The sequence below is a fragment of the Lipomyces doorenjongii genome (assembly GCF_038497915.1).
Source record: "Lipomyces doorenjongii strain NRRL Y-27504 unplaced genomic scaffold V1508scaffold_7, whole genome shotgun sequence".
Taxonomy (NCBI): Eukaryota; Fungi; Ascomycota; class Lipomycetes; order Lipomycetales; family Lipomycetaceae; genus Lipomyces; species Lipomyces doorenjongii.
This window is the reverse complement of record NW_027118074.1, coordinates 101222-122848: the sequence shown is the minus strand read 5'-3', so window position 1 is coordinate 122848 and position 21627 is coordinate 101222. Positions and strand designations below refer to the sequence as shown.

The window sequence follows — 21627 nt, the reverse complement described above, 5'->3', positions numbered from 1 at the left end:
AGAGTTTCAGGGGGATCCCTCATACCCTAGCCCTTAATCGTCATATACGCCGGCAATAGTTCTGGGAGATTCATGGAGCTTCTCTCAACGATTCCTCTTTGGGACTTTGAAGTACACTTGATGGAGAGTTGGAGAGGAAGCTTACATACTAAAACAAAGCCAGTTCAAGCCTACATTCACTGTAAATAGATAACCTTTTTAACCTGAATTTTCTCGTGCAATAATATTCGGTTCATCAATGATTCCCTTTTTCATCAAGCCGAGCCGCGATATGAATTGCGGTTCAAAACTGCAAGTGTCTTTGGATTTAGTAGGGGCACTGCTTTTAATATCAAACGAAACAGCAATTGACTGTGATAAATTCTACTCATTCTTGTCTTCTGAATCTGAACATAAATGGACGAACCCATGTAGAGGCAAATATGTGCTAAAGCTAAGATATCAGTATATGAACCAGACTGACAACTAGCAAATCTCAAAGGTTCGTTGGACCAGTTGGGAGGGTTTTCCGTGTCATCTAATTTTATCCTCAATTTGTTGCAGCTTCGAACGGCCTGGTTCATCCTTTTGATACCATCTAATCGACAAGGATCACTATATATTTTGCTGCGCCTTGGCAGTCGATAAATATAATTAGTGACAAATAGGGAAGCGATTCTCCGAGAATTCGTTATTGTCGAACTGATCGTCGAACACTTCAGAGCGAGTACAAAGAACAATTGGATTATCCCACGCACGAAAAGTGGACGCTAATAACTAAATCGAAGCCAAATTATATAATCACTATTTACAAAGAGCGGAGTCGTCCACGTATATCTCAAACAACTCATCACTAGAAAAATCGCAGACCCCACCCAGCTAATATATGAGATAGGACCGTATTACCCATTAACAACACGTTTACAAACCCTAAAAATTCCGAAACAAAGCAATACTCCAGTTCCTCTGTTTACCTTTCTCTTCCATACCGATAATCACATCCGTACAGTATCTCATTTATAAATTACATCATACTAAGAACTGCCTAAACCAAATTACGGCTAGGGATTGTACCCGCTGTCTTGCAAATAGCTAGCCAAGGAGAAATCAATCGCAATCCCTATGTCAGACGGAGTCCACGGTTTCGGAGGACTAGAGTTCACAATTTCACTCGTAGCAGGAGGAGTGACACCACAAATACCGATATCGGAACCGATGATATCCAGACCATTCACTCGGGTTGCCCCCACTCCAGCGGCTACTTGCTGTTGCATGCGACGTTGTTCTTCCTCTTGCTGTCGTCGCTGCTGCTGCTGCTGCTGTTGTTGTTGTTGTTGTTGTTGTTGTCGTTGTTGTTGCTGCCGCTGACGTAATTGTTCCTCCTGCTGGAACTGCTGCTCGAGAACATGTTGCTGTTGCACTACTTGTTGAGTCTTCAGTGCCTTTTGCCGTTGGTCGTGGAGTTGGAGTAGTCGCTGCTGCTCTTCCTGTAGCTCCTTCAATCGCAAAGTCAAAACTGGATCAGGACTAGAGGATGCAGCATCTATATCAATATTCTCATTAGTTCCTGTGTCGACTAATTCAGCTTGAAATCATACCTAGTGGCTGCGCTGTGAACGCTGGTGTCACTGGAGCCATGCCAACTGTCTCTGCATGACCTGGAAAGTGCTGTTTCTGATGTGTTGCAGAAGGTACCTGTTGTGACAGAGGGGACGCACTACTGCTATCGCTATTGAACATACTACCGTCACTCATTTCAACATCGTTCCCGGTTGTACTTGCACTACTACTCGTTGGCGGCCAGGATCCCAGAGGGATATGCGGGATGCCATTATCACCAGTATCAGCAAGGGCATTGGGTACTGGGTCTGAAGATTTTAACTGTTGAGCGTATGGGCTAGCCCTGTTACTGTTCTTCTGATGCTTTAGAAGCTGTGGGTGCAAAACTCCAATCTTGCCGTAGTCGAACCCAGGGGGAACATCATCCGGAGGTGAGGCTTGGGAAATTTCTGAGTGTACCTCTGAGTCCGAGAGTGTGGATGGGTTCGATAGTGGAGATGGCCTACCAGCAGCACATTCTTCTAGCACGCTACATCCTTCGTCGAGCAGGTTCGCCATGTCCACTTCGAGTTGCAAAAGGAAAGATTGAGCTATCGGTACATCCTCCTTCATGTTATCCAAGGCTGTAAGCAGAAAGTCGAGTCGCGCCTTCGTGGCGGGATCAAGTTCATCGGGTGATGTCCGCAACGCCTGCACGAAACAACGCGCCGCAATATAGACACAGAAACTCATAAACGCGTTAAATGCTGTCATATCAAAATGGGAGCAGCTTTGCATAAGCTTCGTAATTTCCGACGCCGCCTGTAGACAACGTTGCTTGCTTGTCTCAAACTCCGACTGATGAGTAGGCGACTTACGAGTTCGGAATATCGTGGCTTGGTGGAGGCAAATCGTACTAGCATGAATAGACATAATGAGTTCCGCGCTTGGCGGTGACATTGGACCCATGGGCCGTTTGACGTGGTTTGGTAGCGAGAGCATGATGGTGTGAATAGTGTTGTCGATGTATCTGAACCGCTCGAAGAAATTTGGCGTAATACTACCAAGCTCACCCGTGCTTGCATCACCACGGTGCAAGTGTGAATGAATTCGCCCAAACATCGCAACAACGAGAATATGACCTGCGAACACGGACGACTTACGAACGAACTTGGCACCAGTCGGACCAAGAGCAGTCGATAGCGAGCAAGTTGTCTCTTCGACACCATTATCAAAAGCGGTGTCGCTCGATGGCAAATTTGTTGCAATATCAATCTCGTCTAATACCAGCGGCCAGCCGGTTCCAAGACTAGAATACCGATCTGCGCAGAAAGCGCACCAAAATGTTCGTCGCCGTTCCTCAATCTCAATCCAATCCGATGGCGGTGGAAGACAATGCTTAACGCCAGTTGTATCGCTGTCCAAGATGTTGGCCTGTAGCATTATCGCTGATCGGCATGCTATACCGGCTGACAACCACGCGCGGGGGAAAAACATTACTTTAAATTCATAAAGACTGACTAAAATCCAGGCTTGCGTGAATGCTATAGCCGCAACGTTTTCGCCATGACCGCGCATCTGAACTTGCTCGAGGTATTTGCGAGTTCGAGTATAGAACACCGCTGCATATTGCCGATACTTTGGCGACATTGAGGCTGCCATCGTCCAGACTGCATAACGTAGGTACAATGGTGGTTGGAGATGTGGCGGATAGTTGAGAGATGCAAAATATCGCGGTTTGTGTATCATAGGAATGAACTCATGATTTCTTTCGAAGTATATAGTGTGAAGTTCGTTCATCATAGATTGCGGTGGCAGCGGCTCGTCCATGCCAAGCGCGATCAACTCGAAGATATTTTCCGTAGCTCCCAGTGTATTCATTGCAGACAGATCGATGTCATCCCCCAGATTGATCGCTCCAAACTCGTTTGGAAGCACGCTTTGTTGAGCAGACAAAGGCGTCTGAGGGGCACCTGTCAGTGGATTCTGAGAGAGAGACGTGGATATTGGCTGCGGAAGTTGCGCTGACGGAAGGTGGGACAGGTTTGCCGGTGCACTCGACATGGTGGTGATTGGCGTAGCTTGTGGAGAAGCGCCATTGGGTTTGAGTAATCCCTCCACATGCGCTATTCACTCGATTAGATACCTGAGGGATCATTTCATAATTCGTTTAAATAGCCTACCTAGTCTCTCCTCCAACATCTTAACGTAACCTCGCTTCGGTCCCGACTTGCGACGCGTCTCTTCGTATACACAGTTGTGCTGCAATCTCGCGCAAGTCCCACAAGCAGGTCGAGCTCCATCACATCGTAGCTTCCTCTTCCTGCAGATCACACATGCAATTCTTTTAGACAGTGGTACACTCTGTTGAGACTTGGGCCGTTCATTGCGCTCATTGTATGAAGGCGGATCGGTGTTCATGGGATCTTGAGCAGGAGAATTGTACTCGGAGGACCCGTCAGAATCCGACGCTTTCACGGCGGACATGTTGTCGAACGGCTCGAACAGTGCTTAAATCCGTCTATGCCAGGGAACAGGAATGACGAAGAAGGCGTTAGCGGAGTTTCGTCGACTGCGTGCGAAAAAAAATACAAGGAAGTCCGTGAGAATTCAAGACTGTGAAGGTGGAGCGCCGTGCGGAACGTCAAATGTCAGCGACCGCTAGCGTTCTCTATGTCATCGAAGCGAATCTCATATAATTTCGCCTCCAGCCCTAACTATCTGCCCCCATTGTGAATCTCTCGGCAATCGCCGTATCCCTGGCTTCGCATCGATGCGAGTGCTCGTACATGGTGAAGAAATAAGATGGGATCGTGGATACCCTTAACCTGACAGTTTGTCAGCACGTCTGAGACCAACCAATTTTTGGTCAACCAAGTTTAAGTTCAACTTGTTTGTTCTAACTTCATTCGTCCTGGCCCAGTCGCTCCAAAGTCTTCGGGTTCTCTTGGCGCCTATTCCGAAGCATTAGAACTGGAATTTAAGGTCAGTTTCTTTATACTCTAGCTTAGTCGACGACATGCTGCATACTGACCTGTGTTACAATCAGTTAGTCGACGTTACTGCGAAAATGCCAGCCTATCCTTTACTCTACGTCTTCCCGATTGTCGGCACATATGCAGTAATAAACGACAAGAATAACGGCTTAATGACAAAAATAGCGGTGGTGGCAATTCTTCTATTATTTTTCCCATCAGTGGATCTGTACCTGCACTCACGACGGAAACGCGGCATTCCCGATGATATTAAATACAATTCGAGCGAGAGTGAAGAAGAGGACGGCGAGTTGGACGTAGTAGACATCACTGACGATGACGATGACGACATAAATCATAGTGACGAAGCAGCGTCAAAGCAAGGTTGGCATGGAGTAGTGAGTTCTGTGGATTCTATAGGAGTGCCCATATCCTGATGGGACTTGGTGTGACACAAAACGCGGTATCCTAGATGGTGCCTGCCGCGAAATGAGCTGATTGTACCACATTGCCGTCCCATAACACTAGCATGATGTCATTTAGTGTAGTAGGCAACTACTAAGAGCCAAGTTCTTGTACAGTATACTAACGTCAACTTAATTATATCATACACGGTGTCAAGTAAAGTAGTGGTCACATATGCAAAACTCCAAGCAATGTGAAATCAATAATACCTGAAGCAAGCAAAGATTACGCCAGGAGCACCAAACAAAACTAATAACGAGATCATACTCGACATCCTGGAAGGGAATAAGATAATTACGATGACGAAGCTCTTGTTGCAAAAGGGGCAGATGACGTGGGCACAACCGTGGTGGAATTATGATTGGGCAGCTTGTGCTGCCTGCATCCATCATGCTCCATAATTAAGGTTAAAAGTAGATCTACACCTTTAAATTTAGCGCACAACATACTTAGAAGTCCACCTCGACATACCTGGATTGGTAGTATTGACGAATACATTCTCGGCGTGGTGGCCTTCCAATAAAATAGTCAACTTTGCCTTGACTACCTCTGCTTGACTAAATCAGAATATTAGACATGTCCATCATAATATATATTTAATGAGCAAACGTCTTAGAACTTACTTGTCCTCATACTCTCTCCCTTCCTCGTACCCAAGCGGACGGGATTGCACTCGCTTTAGCGAATCCATACGGGTCCGCGGTCGCCGGCTTGCAGCTTTAATGAGAATGATATTTGACCTGCCGCACTGCTTCGACGTCGATATAAGGGTTGGGAGAACAAATCTGATAGTCTGTAGAGGTATTAGCTCCTGGCCATGTAATGGCAGCTTAATCGTTGAATTCACCTGCTCCTCGTTGTCGGCGCTGCTAAAGATAACAAGATCCAGCCGACTCTCTCGACACAAAAGCTTCTGCATAACGTCTTCAATGTGCGCATTATCCTTATCGCTACCGCAATTGCTTGACTCGTCATTGTCAGCAAGATATACCAGATTAATATCACGGATCCTTGATTTCGCTCGCTGGAATGAGGCAGACTCATTAGGTCGCCCATAGACATAAACTCGGCAATGCGAGCTGACAAACTGCAAAAAAATGAAATCAAGACCGATTGTGGAGCCGACGATTAAAATCACTGCGTCCTCCAACAGCATACTGACTGCCCCTAAATGCAATATACTACCGAGAACTGCGGGATATTTCAAGCGAAGATGGCAATAGACGCAGCGGACACAGCATGGGAAACCAGGCGCTTTAACTGAGTTCGCGCGTTTCACTAAACAAGATGAGACACCAATATAGATGCTACAGGATCAGCAGACGAGATGCAGACAGGTAAGACCTTAAGAACCAGAGGCGCAAGGACGTGCCATCCATGCTTTGGAATCAGCCGTTCCAAACATAATCCCAGCGAATGCTTCTAATGCACGCCGATCCGTTTTTAGGTGGCGCGATACGAGCAATTAGCTCATGGCCGGCATTCAGAGAGAAAACGGAGATGGTGGTGGCGTGGTTTAGCCTGATTAGTTTTCAACTAACGCCCGCTACATATGATGGCCTGATTTTCGTGCGGCTGGATCGCAACAGAAGAAAGTATCATAGAAACTCTATTTTCAGGGGTAGCTCCATATCTGCGTTCTGCGGGGTGCCTTGCATAAGAAGCCCAAAAATTTTTTGATCCTCATTAATATTTATTATACAAAGTGTGATGTATGCTAATAAACGATACCAAAATGCCGAATTAACTATTTATAACTTCAATCCTGAGCTACCCCTAAGACCAGTTTTATCCACTTTCAGTCGGCCTTCAATGTCGCGCTTCTCCCCCTGTCTGCCGATAACGGTGACATGACCCTTCTTCAACGTCTCCACCACGCTTGCGCGACTGCCCTCCGTCTGCGCTTTAACTTTTCGAGTTTCCAGTCTCTTGGCCTCTTGTTTAGCGTGGCGAGCCTTCTCACGCCGACGGCGTCGTTTCCGTTCATCGCGAGTCATTTCTGCACGAGCAACAGGTAGGCCATCACCACTGATAACTTCCTTCTTCTGCTCATCCTTTGCAATCCCACTTAGTGGGATATATACCTCCTGGGGGGCAAGCATATTCTCCGTAGACATCGCAACGGGCTGTGCATCTTCCATAGATATAGCAGGTGCGTTGGCAACAATAGAAATAGATGGTTTCGTAGGCTTGGGCGTGAAATGCCACGATGACAAGGCATCGAGTTTATATGTAATATCCCCAAACAACTCTTCGATCTCTTGATGCGCCTGCTTCAGTTTGGTGTCTTGAACTGTGGGATGGCTACCCGGATTAACCTCTCGCAGATGCTCTTCCTCATAGATTTCTGCCAGTGACTTAGATGACTTAGTCTGATCAACGTCAATGAGTTTGCTGGGTCGAAACTCTGCAATGCCGTCCGGATTACGCCGTAGGACGTCATTGAAATCATTCTAGGCACGGTTAGTATCTTGAAATAATATGGCAACAAAGTCCACAAACTACATTTTTGATACGATTTCGAATCATGGTGTCTAACGACTCGGTAACTTCCTGCGTAATGACCGGAACCGGTTTGGTACTCCTATCAAATTCTAGGTCTTCCTCTAACAATGAATTCAATGGCCGATCTCGAGCTTTGGCTTCGCCCATAAGCGCCCAATCCTTTTTGGCAACGTTCTCCTCCTCAAGCTGAGCAATCTTAGCATTCAGTTTGCGCTGCATCTTTGCAAATGTAGATAACGTTTGGCCGTCTTCGACATCACTTTCATCTTTGTCGTTGTCATCTTCGGCAAACAAGTCCTTCTTTAGTCCACCCAACGCGAGTTCAAGATTATTGTCATCAAACTCGTCGCCAAGACCCTCGAAGTCGTCGTGTTGGAACTGTTTATTTTTGCTAGACTTGTTCTCGCGTTTGCTCCTCCTGCTTCCCTGAGGAGGAGCAAAGAAGTCTTCGTATCGAATGTCGTTGGCATTATCATTGTCTCCTTGGATATTATTACTACCGAACACCCCTTCGATATCGTCTTCGTCGTAGTCTTCTGAATCTTCGAAGGATCCATAGTTATCATCCACTTTCCGGGGCTTATTCTTCTCGAGAGACCCGGAAAGCTCATCTGGATCGGCAAAATAATCGATATCTTCTTCGTCGTCGTCGTTGTCATCGAGAAAATTACTCTGTTCGGCTTCTTCCGTCATTCGGTTAAATTCCTCGATGTTGAAGAATACGCTATTAAGACCATGGATATCCTTAACAAAATTATCATCTTCGCCATCTTTTTCACTCTGAACACCCTCTTCCATTCCATCTCCATCTCCATCGTTGCTATCATCGTAGTTGCCATGATCGGTATCGTATTCCTGGTGCTCGTCCTCTTCATCATCGCTTGTAATATCATCTATCTGTACTTCACCGTCTTCATCCGCTTCTTCGTCGTTCACGTCATTCTCAGCAAACTCTTCTGCTTCATCTTCATATGTTTCAATGTCCATCCGATCTTGGAAGCGCCTTCCTTCTTCTCGCTCGTCAACCGCCTCTCCAAACTCATCATCATCTGAAACGTCGGAAGAGTGGCTATCCTGCTCGACTTCTTCCTCTTCCTCATCGTCGTCTTCACCGGCCCCAGTTAGCTTTCTCCGTTTGGCAATCTTTTCAAGGTCATCATCGCCTCTTTCCTCACCGCCTGTTATAGCGGTGTATTTCTCATATAGCAACTTATCGGCAACTCCGTCTAGCACCAATCGTGTCTGTTCCCAAACCTGAAGCGAATCGAGACCGTCCAAATATATACCCTGCTTGAAAAGCGTGGAATACTGTTTCGCGAGCGGATCAAGATAGTACTTTACCGAATGACGTGCCGAGTCCCGCAATTCAGAAGTAGGAAGTAAAAGCTCCTCTGGTACCGTTGACAATGTGTCTCGTAATAGAGTCGTCAGTTCAGGTCTGGATTCCTTCATTGTCCTTGCAATTGGAATGCCCGTTATAAATTTTGTGGTTGGTTTCACGAAAATTTTTGGGAGGGCGGTCTGTGGGTACATAGGGTTAGGGCTAGCCATCTTTCACGCCTCTCGTCTGTCTGAGTTGAGGCTGACGAGCTCAAAAGTCCCAAATGACAAATTATTGATGCTCTGGTATTGACTTGTGTTATCCAGTGGCTATCCTATTTCGGCATCGTGGTTTCTAGCTCGCTCTCGCTCCACAATACCATCGAACCCGGATATAAGGGCTACTTTACCGCATTTTGCAATTGTTATCTTTTTCTGGGTTGTTGTGAGAGTAGAGACAAAGTGGACCCCCTGTTGGCGCTCTCTGGCATATTTTTTTCAGGAGAGTTAGTTACTGCTATGCGTGTCTGAACATACGGAGATACCTTACCCGGACTAAATAACAGACGATAGCAAGTGGCAAGCTTTATTGGAACAATTTTTAATACGGAGCGCGAATGCTTAGCGAAGTGGTAGCGGAACTCTTGTCGGACTGGGAGCGGTCGCTGTCAGAAGTGGCGGCAGCCGTCATTGCGAGTCTTTCTGATCCCGACGAGCAGGCATTTTATCTAGCATGTGATGTATTAATGATGCTGGAAGAAATGCATGGATCGTCGGATAATCAAGGCTTGGAGAAGAGTGGGACAGGAATGCGGCGCATAGCGAAAGTAGTAAATGGCGAATACCTGCTTTATAAGCTGTACGAGCAGTACGGACTGATAGACATGAACCCATTCTTGGCGCATTTTGTTGACGTATACAGTCACGGGAAAGTCAGAGAAAATATGTCGAATACATCAAGTCGTCTGTATAGCGTGCAGGCAAGTATTGTGTCTGTGTTCCTATCCGGGGAAACTGCGACCATCCGCGTACTCTCTGCTGCTCAGTTTGCTGAACAGGCAGAAAGTATGGCAAGGGATATTGATTTGAGTAGGTTTGTTGATGCACTTGTTAACCAAGGCGTACTGGATCCTCCTGAGAGCAAGTCACCGTCGACTGAGACTAGGGAGGTAAAATTACAGGGCGACACATATGAGGCCGTCCAACGTCTCTTAACATCCTCTTTGACCGAGGAGATATCTGAAATGGAAGCTGAGGTACGCAGGCAATATTCGATGTGCTTATAGTCAAAACTAACGGTCGTCCAGTCACTAATAAGTGTACTCAAAAGTGACCTAACACTGCTCATGTCGTCGGTCGACCTCTCCATCAACGGTATTACATCTATGTTGCATACAAATCCCGCGTTGGGGCGCTCTCTGATTACATTGCTGTTATCTACGATATTGCGTGCTGAGTATGAACTCCATTCTGCTTGCCAACAGATACGCAGACTAACACCGAATTAGGGTATTGCAACTGTTGCAGTATTTACCTCCAACGCTTCCTGTTCTCGAAGCATTGAATCACCTACTTGTACCATTTCCACTGCCATCAGGGCAGCAGCCACCTACAACATCTCTTATACGAGATGAGGAAAAGTCGGCACTCCTACATCCCTTTCTCTCCAATGCTACGCGTTCAATCGAGAGTAAGACGCTCGGCGCAGGCATCGAGAATGTGGTAGATGACACTAGTGACCAGACCCGTCATGTTCAGCTACTCTGTCTATTTATCCAATCCTTACTACGCACTGGTGCCATAATTCTCGAAGAATATATGTATGAGATTCAGGCGCTTACTATTAGCTTCGTGTACGTGCCCGAAGCACGTGAACTTTTCCAGATCGTGCAAGGCGTAATGAACCAGCACACGACTGGTGGACACACTCCTCAAGCTACCACGCAACGCGCGAGAGTGCAAGTTTTGTAAGATATGACTTATTATGTTGCATTGCTTCTGGCTCTTCAGCTTTCTGGGAGGGATGTACTTCCAGGTAGATGTAATTACGGTTGATATCAGTCGTTGTAGGATACGCAAGTTAATAATGTATAGTAGGTTTATGTGTATTGTTATTTATAGGGACGGCGTATTGACTTGAGTTTATCATTGTCTTATAGTTTATCCATGGAATATATCGTGTTTGTGGCTTCGACTAATTCTTCAGTTATTGATGTTAGGTTGTGCAGCGTCTCTTTCATTCAATATGTGGTGTCTTCTGAGCAAAGACTTGGCGCGAATCGCCTGAATTACCATCGGTGTACAATATTGTTTGTCGGCCTCAAATGGCCCGTGCGAATACCTATCCACGCTTATCTTCGTAGGTATATGGGCAAACCAATTCATGAGGTGACACACAAAACCTCTAGCCACTTTTTATCTCGGTCTCTTCAAACCTGAAATTAGTACAGAGGTCTGCCCACAATCGCGCTAAGCCAAAAAATGCTGTAGAAATACAAGCAGGTAGTTGTATGCTTCCTACCGCTTAAGCCTACAGCACTGCAAGAATGAAACAATTATTTAACCGAGTATACACCCCAGCACACCATCCCGCCTCAATGTTCAGCGGCAGCGCAAACCCATGAAGAATTGAATTGATTATTGGATTCTGAGTTGACTCGCGAATAGCTACTAATAAAAGGAAACAAGGCCACAGCCAACGAAACGATATTGGCCCTATGAACACCAAACTTCCGTTAAGATAATATAAGGGTACCGTACTACCCGTCAAGACTTGCTGAGAATAGTAACAAGTGGCAGCGCTGCGCCCAACGCAATTTAGATTTACATTCCTCCCAGGCGGCCTGTCGAGCAATAAGCTCCAACCTCCTTCAATTCCAAATTATTTTGGGAATATTGGGGATTCCTACTGGGGATTCCACGCTCCTGTTCTTCCTGATTGTGTTTTTATGTTCCAGTCCGTGTCAATAACAGGTGCGAACTGAACATAGTGATTTTCCGAAGCGACTTGATACATTCGATTACGCGACCAGTTATCTGTTAATTCTCCATTCTCTCTATTGGTACTTACTCGTTACCGCCATACGTCGTTATTTACATAGTCAACATGAGGTTGTTACTCCATCTACCGGTTCTGATAGTGGTGTTTTTGATGGGCTTTGCTCGCGGACAAGGTAAGAAACATGTTAGATCTGATTGTTCGCGTCTGAGTCGTTCCGACTCCGGGAAAATCTTTATATTGGGCTTGTTTTTAGATGTTGACATAGGATAATAGCTGTTGGTACAACATCTACCACCACCAGCACAACGCCGAGTCTACCAACTTCGATTTGGGTCACCGTTACCTCGACGTTGGCGAACGGCGTTGTGACGACGGACACAGTTCAGACGCCGTTTACACAAACATTTTCCTCTATGTATACGTCATTTTACGAGCCGTCTTCCGGCTCGATTGGTCTTGGATCACATACAGGAACGATCGGTGTCGTGAAGACACCATCCGAAACGTCCTCATCTGCCGGTCTACAAAGTTCCGGTAGGAATGATAGACCAGTAGGACTGGTCGCATGCGCCGCTGCTGCAGTTGTTTGTGTTTTATTAGGAACAGGGAGCTTATTTTTCATGTGAAATGGCACATGGAATTTCTGCCAATGGCTGGGGCGGTGTTCGGCTGCGAAGCTAGCGTCGAACATTTTGCTAGCTAGAAATATACATATTCATGAGAGTGTATGTTTAGACGGACATTGTACATCTTACTCATAATAGTTTTACTGGCGTTCTACGTGTACTTGTTGGTTTGATGCCCTCTTTTTACTCGAAACGTGATTCGAGTGGTTGCCCATATATCTTGTTTATATTCTTTCAAAACATTGTACTTTACTATTATTCAGAGTGGGGCTTTTATTGGACGTCGCTGTATTTGGCGACATTTTGGCAATAGACTGTGACTTGGATTATCCTATTCATTACTTGTTACTGCGACATTAAGCAATAGTCAATCTCAAAGGGGAAATATTCATAGATCGCCCGTTTCACTGAATAATCTAACCCAGAACTATAAGCTCCCCTCGATAGCGAGTATCGATGCTACGCGCTACCGCAGCGTAATTTTGGTCACTAGCGCTTTCCCAGAGGGTTAGGTTTCTCCAGGCGGAGATCCGCGTACCCTGTAATTGTAGGGTTTGGTATGGATCGAACTGTGACTGCTTTTTCCAGCCGTGACATCGACGCCGCACAAGCAATCCAACGTTTTGAATTGACCGTAGCAAGTCTCGGCTAAGAATCATTAGTCGGCAGTACTATTTCATTGATCCACGGTTCCCACGGTTGTTCAGCTCAATATATTTTACAGATACTATGGCTCCAGCAGTAGGTGTTACGATTTTATTTCCTCGCTTTGCTGGCATATGATGATTTTACTATTATAAAATATGTCGGTATTTGTTGTAAGTCCAGTAGGCTGAGGTTTATTTAGAAATCCACCAAGAAGTCCACCAAGGTCACTTCTAGAGTAAGTCCAGTTGACATTTGATTTGTTAAATTAGTATGGTGGATTAATTATCTGCTAGTATGTTGTCGATTACTCAAACGCCAACAGTATCTTCGACGATGAGGGATTCATCAACTTCTTAAATAACAAGATCAAGGTTGACGGTCGGACTGGCAATCTCGGTGACATTATTACTGTCTCCAAGGAGTCCGATAGCAAAATCGTTGTCGTTGCGCACACCCAGTTCTCTGGCCGATACCTTAAGTACCTCACCAAGAAGTACCTTAAGAAGACCAACTTCCGAGACTGTGAGTACTGCTGGCGTTGAAGATTTATTAACAGTTGGTGGAATATCAGTTCTGACATGGTAAAAATCTAGGGCTCCGTGTTGTCTCCGTTTCCAAAGGTGTTTATGAGCTCCGATACTTCAATATTGTTGTTTCCGATGAGTCGGAGGATGATGAAGAATAGACGAGTTGCGTGACCGTGATGGAAACAAAAAATTCAGCAGTTTGTAATAATAGTATATTCCGTTTGTTAATATAAATTAGCATTGACTAAGATAACATTATGGAGTCGAAATAGTTCGGCTCTTGCCAAGTGAACTATTTTTGGATAGGGTAGTACCATGACATTCATTGGAAGGCAGACGATGAATGCTGCCAAGTGATCTCAATGAAGGGGCGTGTCCTATGTTCAGCAGAATATTTGTGCCAGACTGCAGCTTTACTGTCGGATTATTTAGGGTAACTTCAAAAGTCCAAAATACCACTGAATACACGCCAGGCGGGTCAGGTCTTTGTGCACTCAACTGTGTGAGATTTAGAGCAATGCAAAAATTTACATTTAAATCTACGCTCATATAGTTGCATCCGGGTTACCCCTTACTAGTACTTTACGGCTCATATTAGCGTTGCCCCATCTCATATTCACGTATTACAACAAACCAAATCAATCAAGCCTGAATCTGTCGACTTTCATGGCTACGAAATCCCGTACGCCTGGACAACCATCCAGATCTTCTAACGCACCATATCACAAATACGCGTCCCCGGTAATACAACAGTCAATACTCTCGCTGCTGCGGCGGGCTTTCTCTGCCGTATACTCGGATCCAGAAACGTTAGCCGACACGATTCAGACAGTAAAGGCTCACTTATACGCGAGAGATTATGCGGCAGCGTTCGATTCGCCTGAATATTTATTAGCTTATGCGGTACGGTGGTCGTCGTCGCGTGCGCTGGCATATTTGCATGTGCTCGGTGATCTTTGTCCTCATATACCAGCAATTCTTACTAGTCCCAGTAAGAATCCGAATAACAAGAAAAATATATTATGTATAGGTGGTGGAGCCGGCGGAGAAGTCTTAGCCCTAGCGACATTGGCCAATGATCTTCGTGCGAAGAATGTGAATATTTTGGCAATAGATATCGCGCAATGGGACAATGTCTTCATGAGCCTGCGCGATGGCATACGTCGCGGTCTTGGATGGGACAAGGATGATGAAAATGATGACATTGCTAAAGACAGTATACAGTTGCAGTTTAGCCAAATGGATATACTAGATGCCCCATGCTATTTGGAAGATAACCGTACCGCTGTTGTAGCAAGCGACGGAGATGCGCCGGGGTCGGCAGGCAGTAATGTTAGCCACAACGACAGGGTCGATTTTGGATCACTAGATGTAATAACAATAATGTTTACGACAAATGAACTATTTGCACAGTCAAAGCCAAGGACGCTAACATTATTTCGACATATCACCGAGAACTGCAAACCAGGCACACTACTCTTGGTGCTCGAGAGCGCGGGATCTTACTCGCACATTCAGATTGGTAGCAAGACTTTCCCGGTACAATTTCTTTTAGATCACATCATGGTCGATGACGGCGCTGGTTGGGAAAGAGTTGTTCAAGATGACTCTGTATGGTTTCGGGTTCAGAAAGTTTTAAAATATCCATTAGAGCTGGAGAATATGAGGTTTTTTCTCCGTCTTTATAGAAGGAAGTGAGGTCAGAAGGAGATAGCATGGGCTTCGGAACAGGCGTTGGTCGGATCGTCGCTCTAAAGGCAATTAGAAAGTGTTCTTGATATTTATATTCGGCATTATACTGGGGCGTGCTATACGTTGAGGATCTATAACACCACATCATAATTTGTGCATAGCATGGTGCTGTCATTGAGCATTACGACAAGATTGGAATAGCTTCCGTCTCATATGAACAGTCCCGGCACGAGGAACTATGGGCTGGCCGCATACTCGACATTATTGCCTCTAACGGTGAATTGCAAGTTCTACGGCCATACAAGTGTAACAAAAGAAATCCGACGTTCAACCATACACGCAACTCAGTAACGCGACACGCTGCGTGGGGCCAATACCACCCTGTGGCCTTGTAACTGACAATATGCAATACATCAACGTAGCATGCAGGTGATATGATTTGCAAGTGGGAGGGCTCGACTCACACAAAACAAAAATGTAAAGAAAATAAGAATTCATAGTTTTGAAGTCAACGACTCCCCCGTCTCGCTTCACATAAATCTAGGGTTAGGTATTTAAATTAAGCATTGTGAAGGGTTAGGGATTTACTTGAACGGCATTGACAGCTTGGGTAAGTTTGATTGGCCAACCAGAGAGTGGATTTCATCACCGGGAACATACCACCACAGGATTGAACAGATCCTGATATAGCAAGTACTTCTACACACTTCGATATCGACAAAGAACCACTGTACAGCAATGTTGTTACGACAGATTGTTAACTCTAGCCGAGTTACTTCTAGCCGCGCTGCGGCCTCCTTCATCCGAGGCAGCCCAGCTGCAGTAAGACCATTGTCGGCTCGCTATTTTTCATGTACCGCCTTACGAGGTACGTTCTATTGTTAATCCCATAAAATGAATTTTTTGGGGAGATTGGAAGAGATTAAGTTGTGGCTATGTTTCTAATATAGTCGATAGCGGCTACCACTCCAGCTAAGCCTACCAGTGGAGAGATTGAGGCAGTCGAAGGACCGCGTGTGTCTACTCACGTCAGCGAAGTCGAGAGACCTGAGGACTTATTCGGTCCTGGTGCTGAGCCCGGAGAGATTCCATCCGACTTTGAGCAGGCTACTGGTCTTGGTAAGTTTTTAACACGACGCACCAGTGTAGTGTATGCTTTAAGATATGAATTCTAATCTCCACTTTACAGAGCGTCTCGAATTGCTCAGCAACATGGCCGGTATTGATATTTGGGATTTGGAACCTTTACCATCTCACCGTACTGGTACCATTGAGGATCCTCTCATTGTCGATTCGCCCACCGAGCAAAAGTATCTTGGTTGCACTGGCTCGCCTGCCGACACCCACGAAATTGAGTATGTTTTTGGAGCTGACGTCGTGGTGATGCGATTAACTGATTGATAAAATTAGGTGGCTTAACGCTACTATCTACGAGCCTGCCAGATGTCTTGAGTGTGGTTCTGTTTATCAGCTTAACTATATCGGACCTGCTGACGAGATCCACGCTGACCCTTCAAAGGGTGTCTACTTTATTGAGGAGGAGGAGGCGAGTCCTGAATTGCCGAAGCCATAAATTATTAGTATTTTGTCATATAACGATTGGGTTGGTTAGGCAATTCTTAATATATGACATGTGTTTTCATTGATACATAGGAAATACATAGCATTGATGAATAAATGTGTCCATTGGTGCGTCGATAACAGCGTTACCGAAGAGGTCCATTGATACTGTGCGCCCGAGGAACAGTAAATATACATCGGACAAATCTATCTATACTCATAAGTCTTCCAGTACTGTTACAAGTTTCGGTATGTTGGATATTGTACATTCAGTATTTACACAATGCTGGCACTAAAAGACGCCGAGATATGTTTAGTCTTTCTTTGTAGAAGTTTTCTTTGCGGCGGTAGACGTCGCCGATGCTGCAGGTGTCGTACCTGTCTTGCCTTCGGTCGTTGCTTTCTGGGATTCCGCATCCATCTTTCTCTGTGCAGCCCCACGTCGCTCAGACTTTTCAATCTGTTTCGCAGTGATATCCCACAGTTTTTTGCCGAGTTCTTCGTCTTCAACTTCTTTCCTCGGAGACCTATAGATACCGCAGATGTCAGTTCCAACGTTGTAATGTCGGAATAAGAAAGGAAGAAAGACCGTACTTGCGAGTAACTTCTCTGCACTCGTTATAGACTTTTCCGCCCTGGCCATGAGCGCACTCCGGACTCATGGCAACGTGTAATATAGTCTGAGCACCCTGAACCGGACTCTTCAGCACCAGCCACCAAATTGGCCACATAATCAGGTACACAAGCAGGCCCCACAAACTTCCAAGGGAAATAAAATTTCTCGAAGAAGCTGTTCGCACAAACCCGGGATTCGCTATAAACACGCGCACATTATTTGCATTTCCGTCAGGACGTTTGTACTCGTCGAGTTTTCGCTGGAATTGCCGGAGAAATATAAGTAAGGCCAACTTGGCACTTCCGAAGGAGCGCCATGGTTTGCTCGAGGGATATCCTCGATTCTTGAACTCCGAATCAGTAATGTCAAAATCTGCCAGAACGTAGGTGCTGCAACCGCTAAGAATAATGCGAACATCGCGATCTGGTGGTTGCACTCGGAAAGAAGGAGATAGCAAAGTCAGTAGATGGTAATGTCCCACATAATTGATACCCCAATGTGCCTCAATCCCATCAGCTGTTAGCATCCGCTGCTTAAACGGGGGTTGAAGCAGTCCAGCGCAGCAGATCACCATGTCAAGCCGTCGAGCCGGGCTATTGTCAAGCCATTTTGTCGAGAATAGTCGAATAGAGTATAAAGACGACAAGTCCACTTCTTCCGCATATATGAGATTGTTGCCGCTGCTTTCTCTCAGATCCGCAATATATTCAACAAGCCATTCATCCGAGAGAGATTTGACAAGTAATATAATCTGGGCACCGCGTTTAGCAAGATCTTCTACAGCTGCCGCTCCGATCCCTGACGTGCCGCCCTACCATTCGAAGTTAGTCCCACGACAAAGATCGCCGGTCATAAACCATTGGTGAGCCCTACAGTGACCATGACAACGCGACCATGCATATCCCTCTCCCAGGTATTTTGGGTGCCGCTAAAGAACCGCCTTAAGAAATATATAACTACAAACCATGGCGCGTAAGATTTGATGTACGGCCAAAATGGAATTGCATTGGGTCCCTGAGAAATTGCCGTCCACGCTATTTCAATTGGCATTAGTATAATAGTTACGCTCCAACTGAAGATCCAAATCCGTTGAGAAGATTGCCAGCGATCACGATCCAAAAAGTATCGAAGCCGAGGACCCTTGCTTCAATCGTTGAGAATTCCTTGAGGTCAGAGTATCACGAGCACAAAGTCTGGTGCTCAGAGAATTGGAAAAGAACCAGAATCCGTTACTATTCTCAAGATACTATATTAACATAAATAATTAATTGGTTGGACATATAAACAGGACTTGTGATCCACAACTTGGTAATGAGTTACGTAATTGCACAATCGTCAAAATGTTGAGAGCGCCGAGGCGGCTGTCGACGCTTAGGTCCAAGTCTTTTGTTGTACCTTCAATCACTTGGAACCAAGATTAGCGGATCTGTAACAATACCTGCCAGATTTAGCCCCTCACTATCGTCGCATAGTGATTTTGCTGTACATTTTGTTTTAGATCTTATATTTGTTGCTTTTAAATTTGCATTCCGGACGAGCGATTGTCTGCTTGGGCTCGGGTTCAAGCGCATTTCGATCTGGACTCGTTGTAATTATAGACGCGGAAACAGCCAACGGTAACTTCGACAACGCGCATATCATTAGCACCACTATGTCGTCGAATATTTCTCCGCAGGACTCTACTACAACAGGTCCATTTGGTTTCTTTTTGCCGCTGGTCAGCTCCTCGAATACGAATGTGGGACCGCTGGTTCAGAGTCAGCGAGATCTCGCTGGCGTGGTTTCCCCGTCACCAACATCCTCTGCATATACCACGCCTCCACAGCTCTCAGATTCGCCGGAAGATGACGACGATGATGACGACGATACAGCGGCTGATATCGACGACGATTTTTCCGACAAGGATGATATAAATGAGCTTGGGTTTAGTGACGACGATGACGAGCGAAGTAGCCAAGCCATGAAACGTTTACGGATGTATGCGACAAATTTGCCAACAGAATTGGTTCTGGCCGTATTCAGTCATCTTGATTCAGCAGAAGATGTTCGATCCGCTCTGCTTGTATGCAACGCTTGGGCGCGCTGTGCGGTTGAGTTATTGTGGTATAGGCCCAACTTGAACACGACTCCGGTCCTTCTCCGGTTTTTGAAGACGCTCAAGAAGCCGGATGATACGTCAACGTTTCCATACGGACAATTTGTGCGGAGACTAAATCTCACGGCTGTGTCTGACCACACGTCAGATCAGATGATGACGTCAATAGCTGATGCATGCTGCGAGTTAGAGCGCCTCACATTAGCGTCCTGTCGACGACTGACGGATGGCAGCTTAGTGTCGGCAGTGAGCAACAACCCAAGTCTTATTGCCATAGATTTGTCACATGTTGAGTTGTTGACAGACGATACTGTGAAGGCCATAGCCAGTTCTTGCCACAAACTACAGGGATTGAATTTGACTGGCTGCAAACTAATAACAGACCATTCTGTCGTTCAGGTTGCTCAAAATTGTAGATATCTAAGGCGACTGAAATTGCTAGACTGCAATCTAATATCAGACATCTCGATTGCGGCAATAACAACGAATTGCCAAAACTTGATGGAGCTTGATTTGCAGGGTTGCACATTGGTTCAGGACGAATCCATAGCAGCCGCGTTCAACAATCTACCGGTACTGCGTGAATTTAAGATGGGATTAAATCCAAATATCACGGACAGAGCTTTCGAAAGTTTTCCGATTGACGGCAGCTTGCAGTTCGACACTTTGCGTATATTGGATTTGACCGGGTGTGTGGAGATTACAGACGCAACGGTTCTACGGCTTGTGTCCTTTTCCCCCAAGCTTCGTAATCTCGTGCTTGCGAAGTGCAGCAATATTACGGATAGTAGTTTACTTCACATCACCAAGCTCGGACGTTCGCTTCACTATTTGCATTTGGGTCACTGCTCACTTATCACAGACACAGGTGTCTCGCAGCTGGTTAGACATTGCACTCGGATTCGATATATCGATCTGGCATGCTGCATGCAGCTTACCAATAACGCCGTCAATGATCTCGCAACTCTTCCAAAGTTGCGACGTGTTGGCTTGGTCAAGTGCCAAAATATCACAGATCTTGCTATACATGCACTTGTCCAGCGAAGAACAGTAGGTTTGGAAAATTCGCTGGAACGGGTCCATTTGTCTTACTGTTCGAATCTTACGATTCCGGTATGAATAGTCGCTGGCTTTTACTGTGAAGTGAATTTTAACAGGTTTAGGCTATTCATGATCTTCTACAAAATTGTCCGCGATTAACGCATTTAAGCTTAACTGGTGTTCCGGCATTCATGCGTTCTGATCTCACCCAGTACTGCCGCGCTCCACCAGCAGAATTCAATCAGCATCAGCAGGCAGTATTCTGCGTGTTCAGTGGTACAGGTGTTGCCCGCCTGCGACAGCATTTAGCACATTTGGCACGGGAGCAGCAGACCATGATTATTCGCGCACAACAGCATGCCCAGTTGCAGGCTCATCTGCACCAACAACAAATTCATGGAGGGCAGCAGATTTTGCCGCAGCAGTTGCTCGCACCGATATTTGGTGGCCCAATAGTTGGAGGCATGGAAATGACTGACATCCTAGGTGATGATGTCTTGACTGCCGACGTCCCTGCTGTGCCGATTGCAAATCAAATAAATCTTGGATCAGATCAAATAGAACAGGAGGTCACACCAGTTCCAGGAGATGATATGGACGACATGTATGAAGGGAATTCGGAATAGGGTAGTCCAATAATGAATGGTGACGTGTCGCATGAGAAGTTACTATCTTGGTGGTGATGGTAGTTTCGGTTGGTCATTCAGTTATAATTTATTTATAGACATGGAATGGAATGTAATTGAGCAGGTTGTGGTGTTTTATTTGCTGGTGATGACGGGTTTTCATACGGATTATTGTTCACGTTTGTTGCCTTGTTTCGTTGCGCATGCTTTGGATTGGATGGAGTTATATAGTTTTGTTGCACCAATATTTTAGTGTGGACCAATGTATCGATTTCTTGCTTCTAATGACAATCAATGGCATACCTTTATTATATCTGCATGTGACGCTACGGCCAAATGCTCGTTTCATGCGGAACGTCCCACTTTTGCTATCCCTCTCGCTCAAGATGAAGTACCCTTTCGTTGGTCTATA

The 21627-nt window shown here is 45.7% G+C and overlaps 12 protein-coding genes across 12 annotated transcripts; 7 read left to right on the top strand and 5 right to left on the bottom strand.

The window, feature by feature from the left end:
• Nucleotides 1-734: 734 nt before the first annotated feature.
• V1508DRAFT_262449 (fungal-specific transcription factor domain-containing protein) lies at nucleotides 735-4487 on the bottom strand. Its single transcript, XM_066936441.1, has 3 exons — nucleotides 3702-4487; nucleotides 1578-3644; nucleotides 735-1522 (listed from the first exon to the last, which is right to left on the bottom strand). Exons 1-3 carry the CDS (start codon nucleotides 4003-4005, stop codon nucleotides 1041-1043), a joined length of 2853 nt encoding a protein of 950 aa, XP_066797836.1. The 5' UTR covers nucleotides 4006-4487; the 3' UTR covers nucleotides 735-1040.
• V1508DRAFT_411356 (uncharacterized protein) lies at nucleotides 4488-5104 on the top strand. The gene has a single exon (XM_066939453.1). It carries the CDS (start codon nucleotides 4538-4540, stop codon nucleotides 4928-4930), a length of 393 nt encoding a protein of 130 aa, XP_066797835.1. The 5' UTR covers nucleotides 4488-4537; the 3' UTR covers nucleotides 4931-5104.
• Nucleotides 5041-6244, bottom strand: V1508DRAFT_262594 (uncharacterized protein). The gene is made up of 5 exons (XM_066936442.1): nucleotides 5806-6244; nucleotides 5582-5751; nucleotides 5430-5515; nucleotides 5168-5377; nucleotides 5041-5065 (listed from the first exon to the last, which is right to left on the bottom strand). The coding sequence occupies exons 1-4, from the start codon at nucleotides 6112-6114 to the stop codon at nucleotides 5253-5255; spliced, it is 690 nt and encodes a 229-aa protein (XP_066797834.1). The 5' UTR covers nucleotides 6115-6244; the 3' UTR covers nucleotides 5041-5065; nucleotides 5168-5252.
• A 338-nt stretch (nucleotides 6245-6582) lies between these two features.
• Nucleotides 6583-8947, bottom strand: V1508DRAFT_381588 (Mpp10 protein-domain-containing protein). Its single transcript, XM_066937700.1, has 2 exons — nucleotides 7464-8947; nucleotides 6583-7411 (listed from the first exon to the last, which is right to left on the bottom strand). Exons 1-2 carry the CDS (start codon nucleotides 8913-8915, stop codon nucleotides 6710-6712), a joined length of 2154 nt encoding a protein of 717 aa, XP_066797833.1. The 5' UTR covers nucleotides 8916-8947; the 3' UTR covers nucleotides 6583-6709.
• Nucleotides 8948-8998: 51 nt separating this feature from the next.
• V1508DRAFT_411350 (uncharacterized protein) lies at nucleotides 8999-11145 on the top strand. Its single transcript, XM_066939452.1, has 4 exons — nucleotides 8999-10039; nucleotides 10091-10239; nucleotides 10292-10876; nucleotides 10930-11145. Exons 1-3 carry the CDS (start codon nucleotides 9401-9403, stop codon nucleotides 10752-10754), a joined length of 1251 nt encoding a protein of 416 aa, XP_066797832.1. The 5' UTR covers nucleotides 8999-9400; the 3' UTR covers nucleotides 10755-10876; nucleotides 10930-11145.
• Nucleotides 11146-11627: 482 nt separating this feature from the next.
• Nucleotides 11628-12812, top strand: V1508DRAFT_411348 (uncharacterized protein). The gene is made up of 2 exons (XM_066939451.1): nucleotides 11628-11956; nucleotides 12058-12812. The coding sequence occupies exons 1-2, from the start codon at nucleotides 11890-11892 to the stop codon at nucleotides 12408-12410; spliced, it is 420 nt and encodes a 139-aa protein (XP_066797831.1). The 5' UTR covers nucleotides 11628-11889; the 3' UTR covers nucleotides 12411-12812.
• Nucleotides 12813-13213: 401 nt separating this feature from the next.
• Nucleotides 13214-13743, top strand: V1508DRAFT_395477 (60S ribosomal protein eL22; the record flags this gene model as incomplete). Its single annotated transcript, XM_066938055.1, has 4 exons — nucleotides 13214-13228; nucleotides 13258-13293; nucleotides 13352-13580; nucleotides 13652-13743. The coding sequence occupies 4 exons, from the start codon at nucleotides 13214-13216 to the stop codon at nucleotides 13741-13743; spliced, it is 372 nt and encodes a 123-aa protein (XP_066797830.1).
• A 508-nt stretch (nucleotides 13744-14251) lies between these two features.
• On the top strand, nucleotides 14252-15283 carry V1508DRAFT_402484 (uncharacterized protein; the record flags this gene model as incomplete). The annotated part of the gene is made up of 3 exons (XM_066938490.1): nucleotides 14252-14267; nucleotides 14391-14814; nucleotides 14923-15283. The coding sequence occupies 3 exons, from the start codon at nucleotides 14252-14254 to the stop codon at nucleotides 15281-15283; spliced, it is 801 nt and encodes a 266-aa protein (XP_066797829.1).
• Nucleotides 15284-15458: 175 nt separating this feature from the next.
• Nucleotides 15459-15731, bottom strand: V1508DRAFT_349896 (uncharacterized protein; the record flags this gene model as incomplete). Its single annotated transcript, XM_066936770.1, has 1 exon — nucleotides 15459-15731. A coding segment is annotated over one exon (273 nt), but the record flags the coding sequence as incomplete, so codon positions are not given.
• A 164-nt stretch (nucleotides 15732-15895) lies between these two features.
• V1508DRAFT_262164 (cytochrome c oxidase subunit VB-domain-containing protein) lies at nucleotides 15896-17116 on the top strand. Its single transcript, XM_066936440.1, has 4 exons — nucleotides 15896-16145; nucleotides 16235-16396; nucleotides 16467-16632; nucleotides 16688-17116. The coding sequence occupies exons 1-4, from the start codon at nucleotides 16016-16018 to the stop codon at nucleotides 16848-16850; spliced, it is 621 nt and encodes a 206-aa protein (XP_066797827.1). The 5' UTR covers nucleotides 15896-16015; the 3' UTR covers nucleotides 16851-17116.
• Nucleotides 16884-18815, bottom strand: V1508DRAFT_411338 (uncharacterized protein). The gene is made up of 3 exons (XM_066939450.1): nucleotides 18327-18815; nucleotides 17432-18264; nucleotides 16884-17364 (listed from the first exon to the last, which is right to left on the bottom strand). The coding sequence occupies exons 1-3, from the start codon at nucleotides 18501-18503 to the stop codon at nucleotides 17151-17153; spliced, it is 1224 nt and encodes a 407-aa protein (XP_066797826.1). The 5' UTR covers nucleotides 18504-18815; the 3' UTR covers nucleotides 16884-17150.
• A 59-nt stretch (nucleotides 18816-18874) lies between these two features.
• V1508DRAFT_411336 (uncharacterized protein) lies at nucleotides 18875-21623 on the top strand. Its single transcript, XM_066939449.1, has 2 exons — nucleotides 18875-20661; nucleotides 20712-21623. The coding sequence occupies exons 1-2, from the start codon at nucleotides 19105-19107 to the stop codon at nucleotides 21213-21215; spliced, it is 2061 nt and encodes a 686-aa protein (XP_066797825.1). The 5' UTR covers nucleotides 18875-19104; the 3' UTR covers nucleotides 21216-21623.
• The last annotated feature ends 4 nt before the right edge of the window (nucleotides 21624-21627 follow it).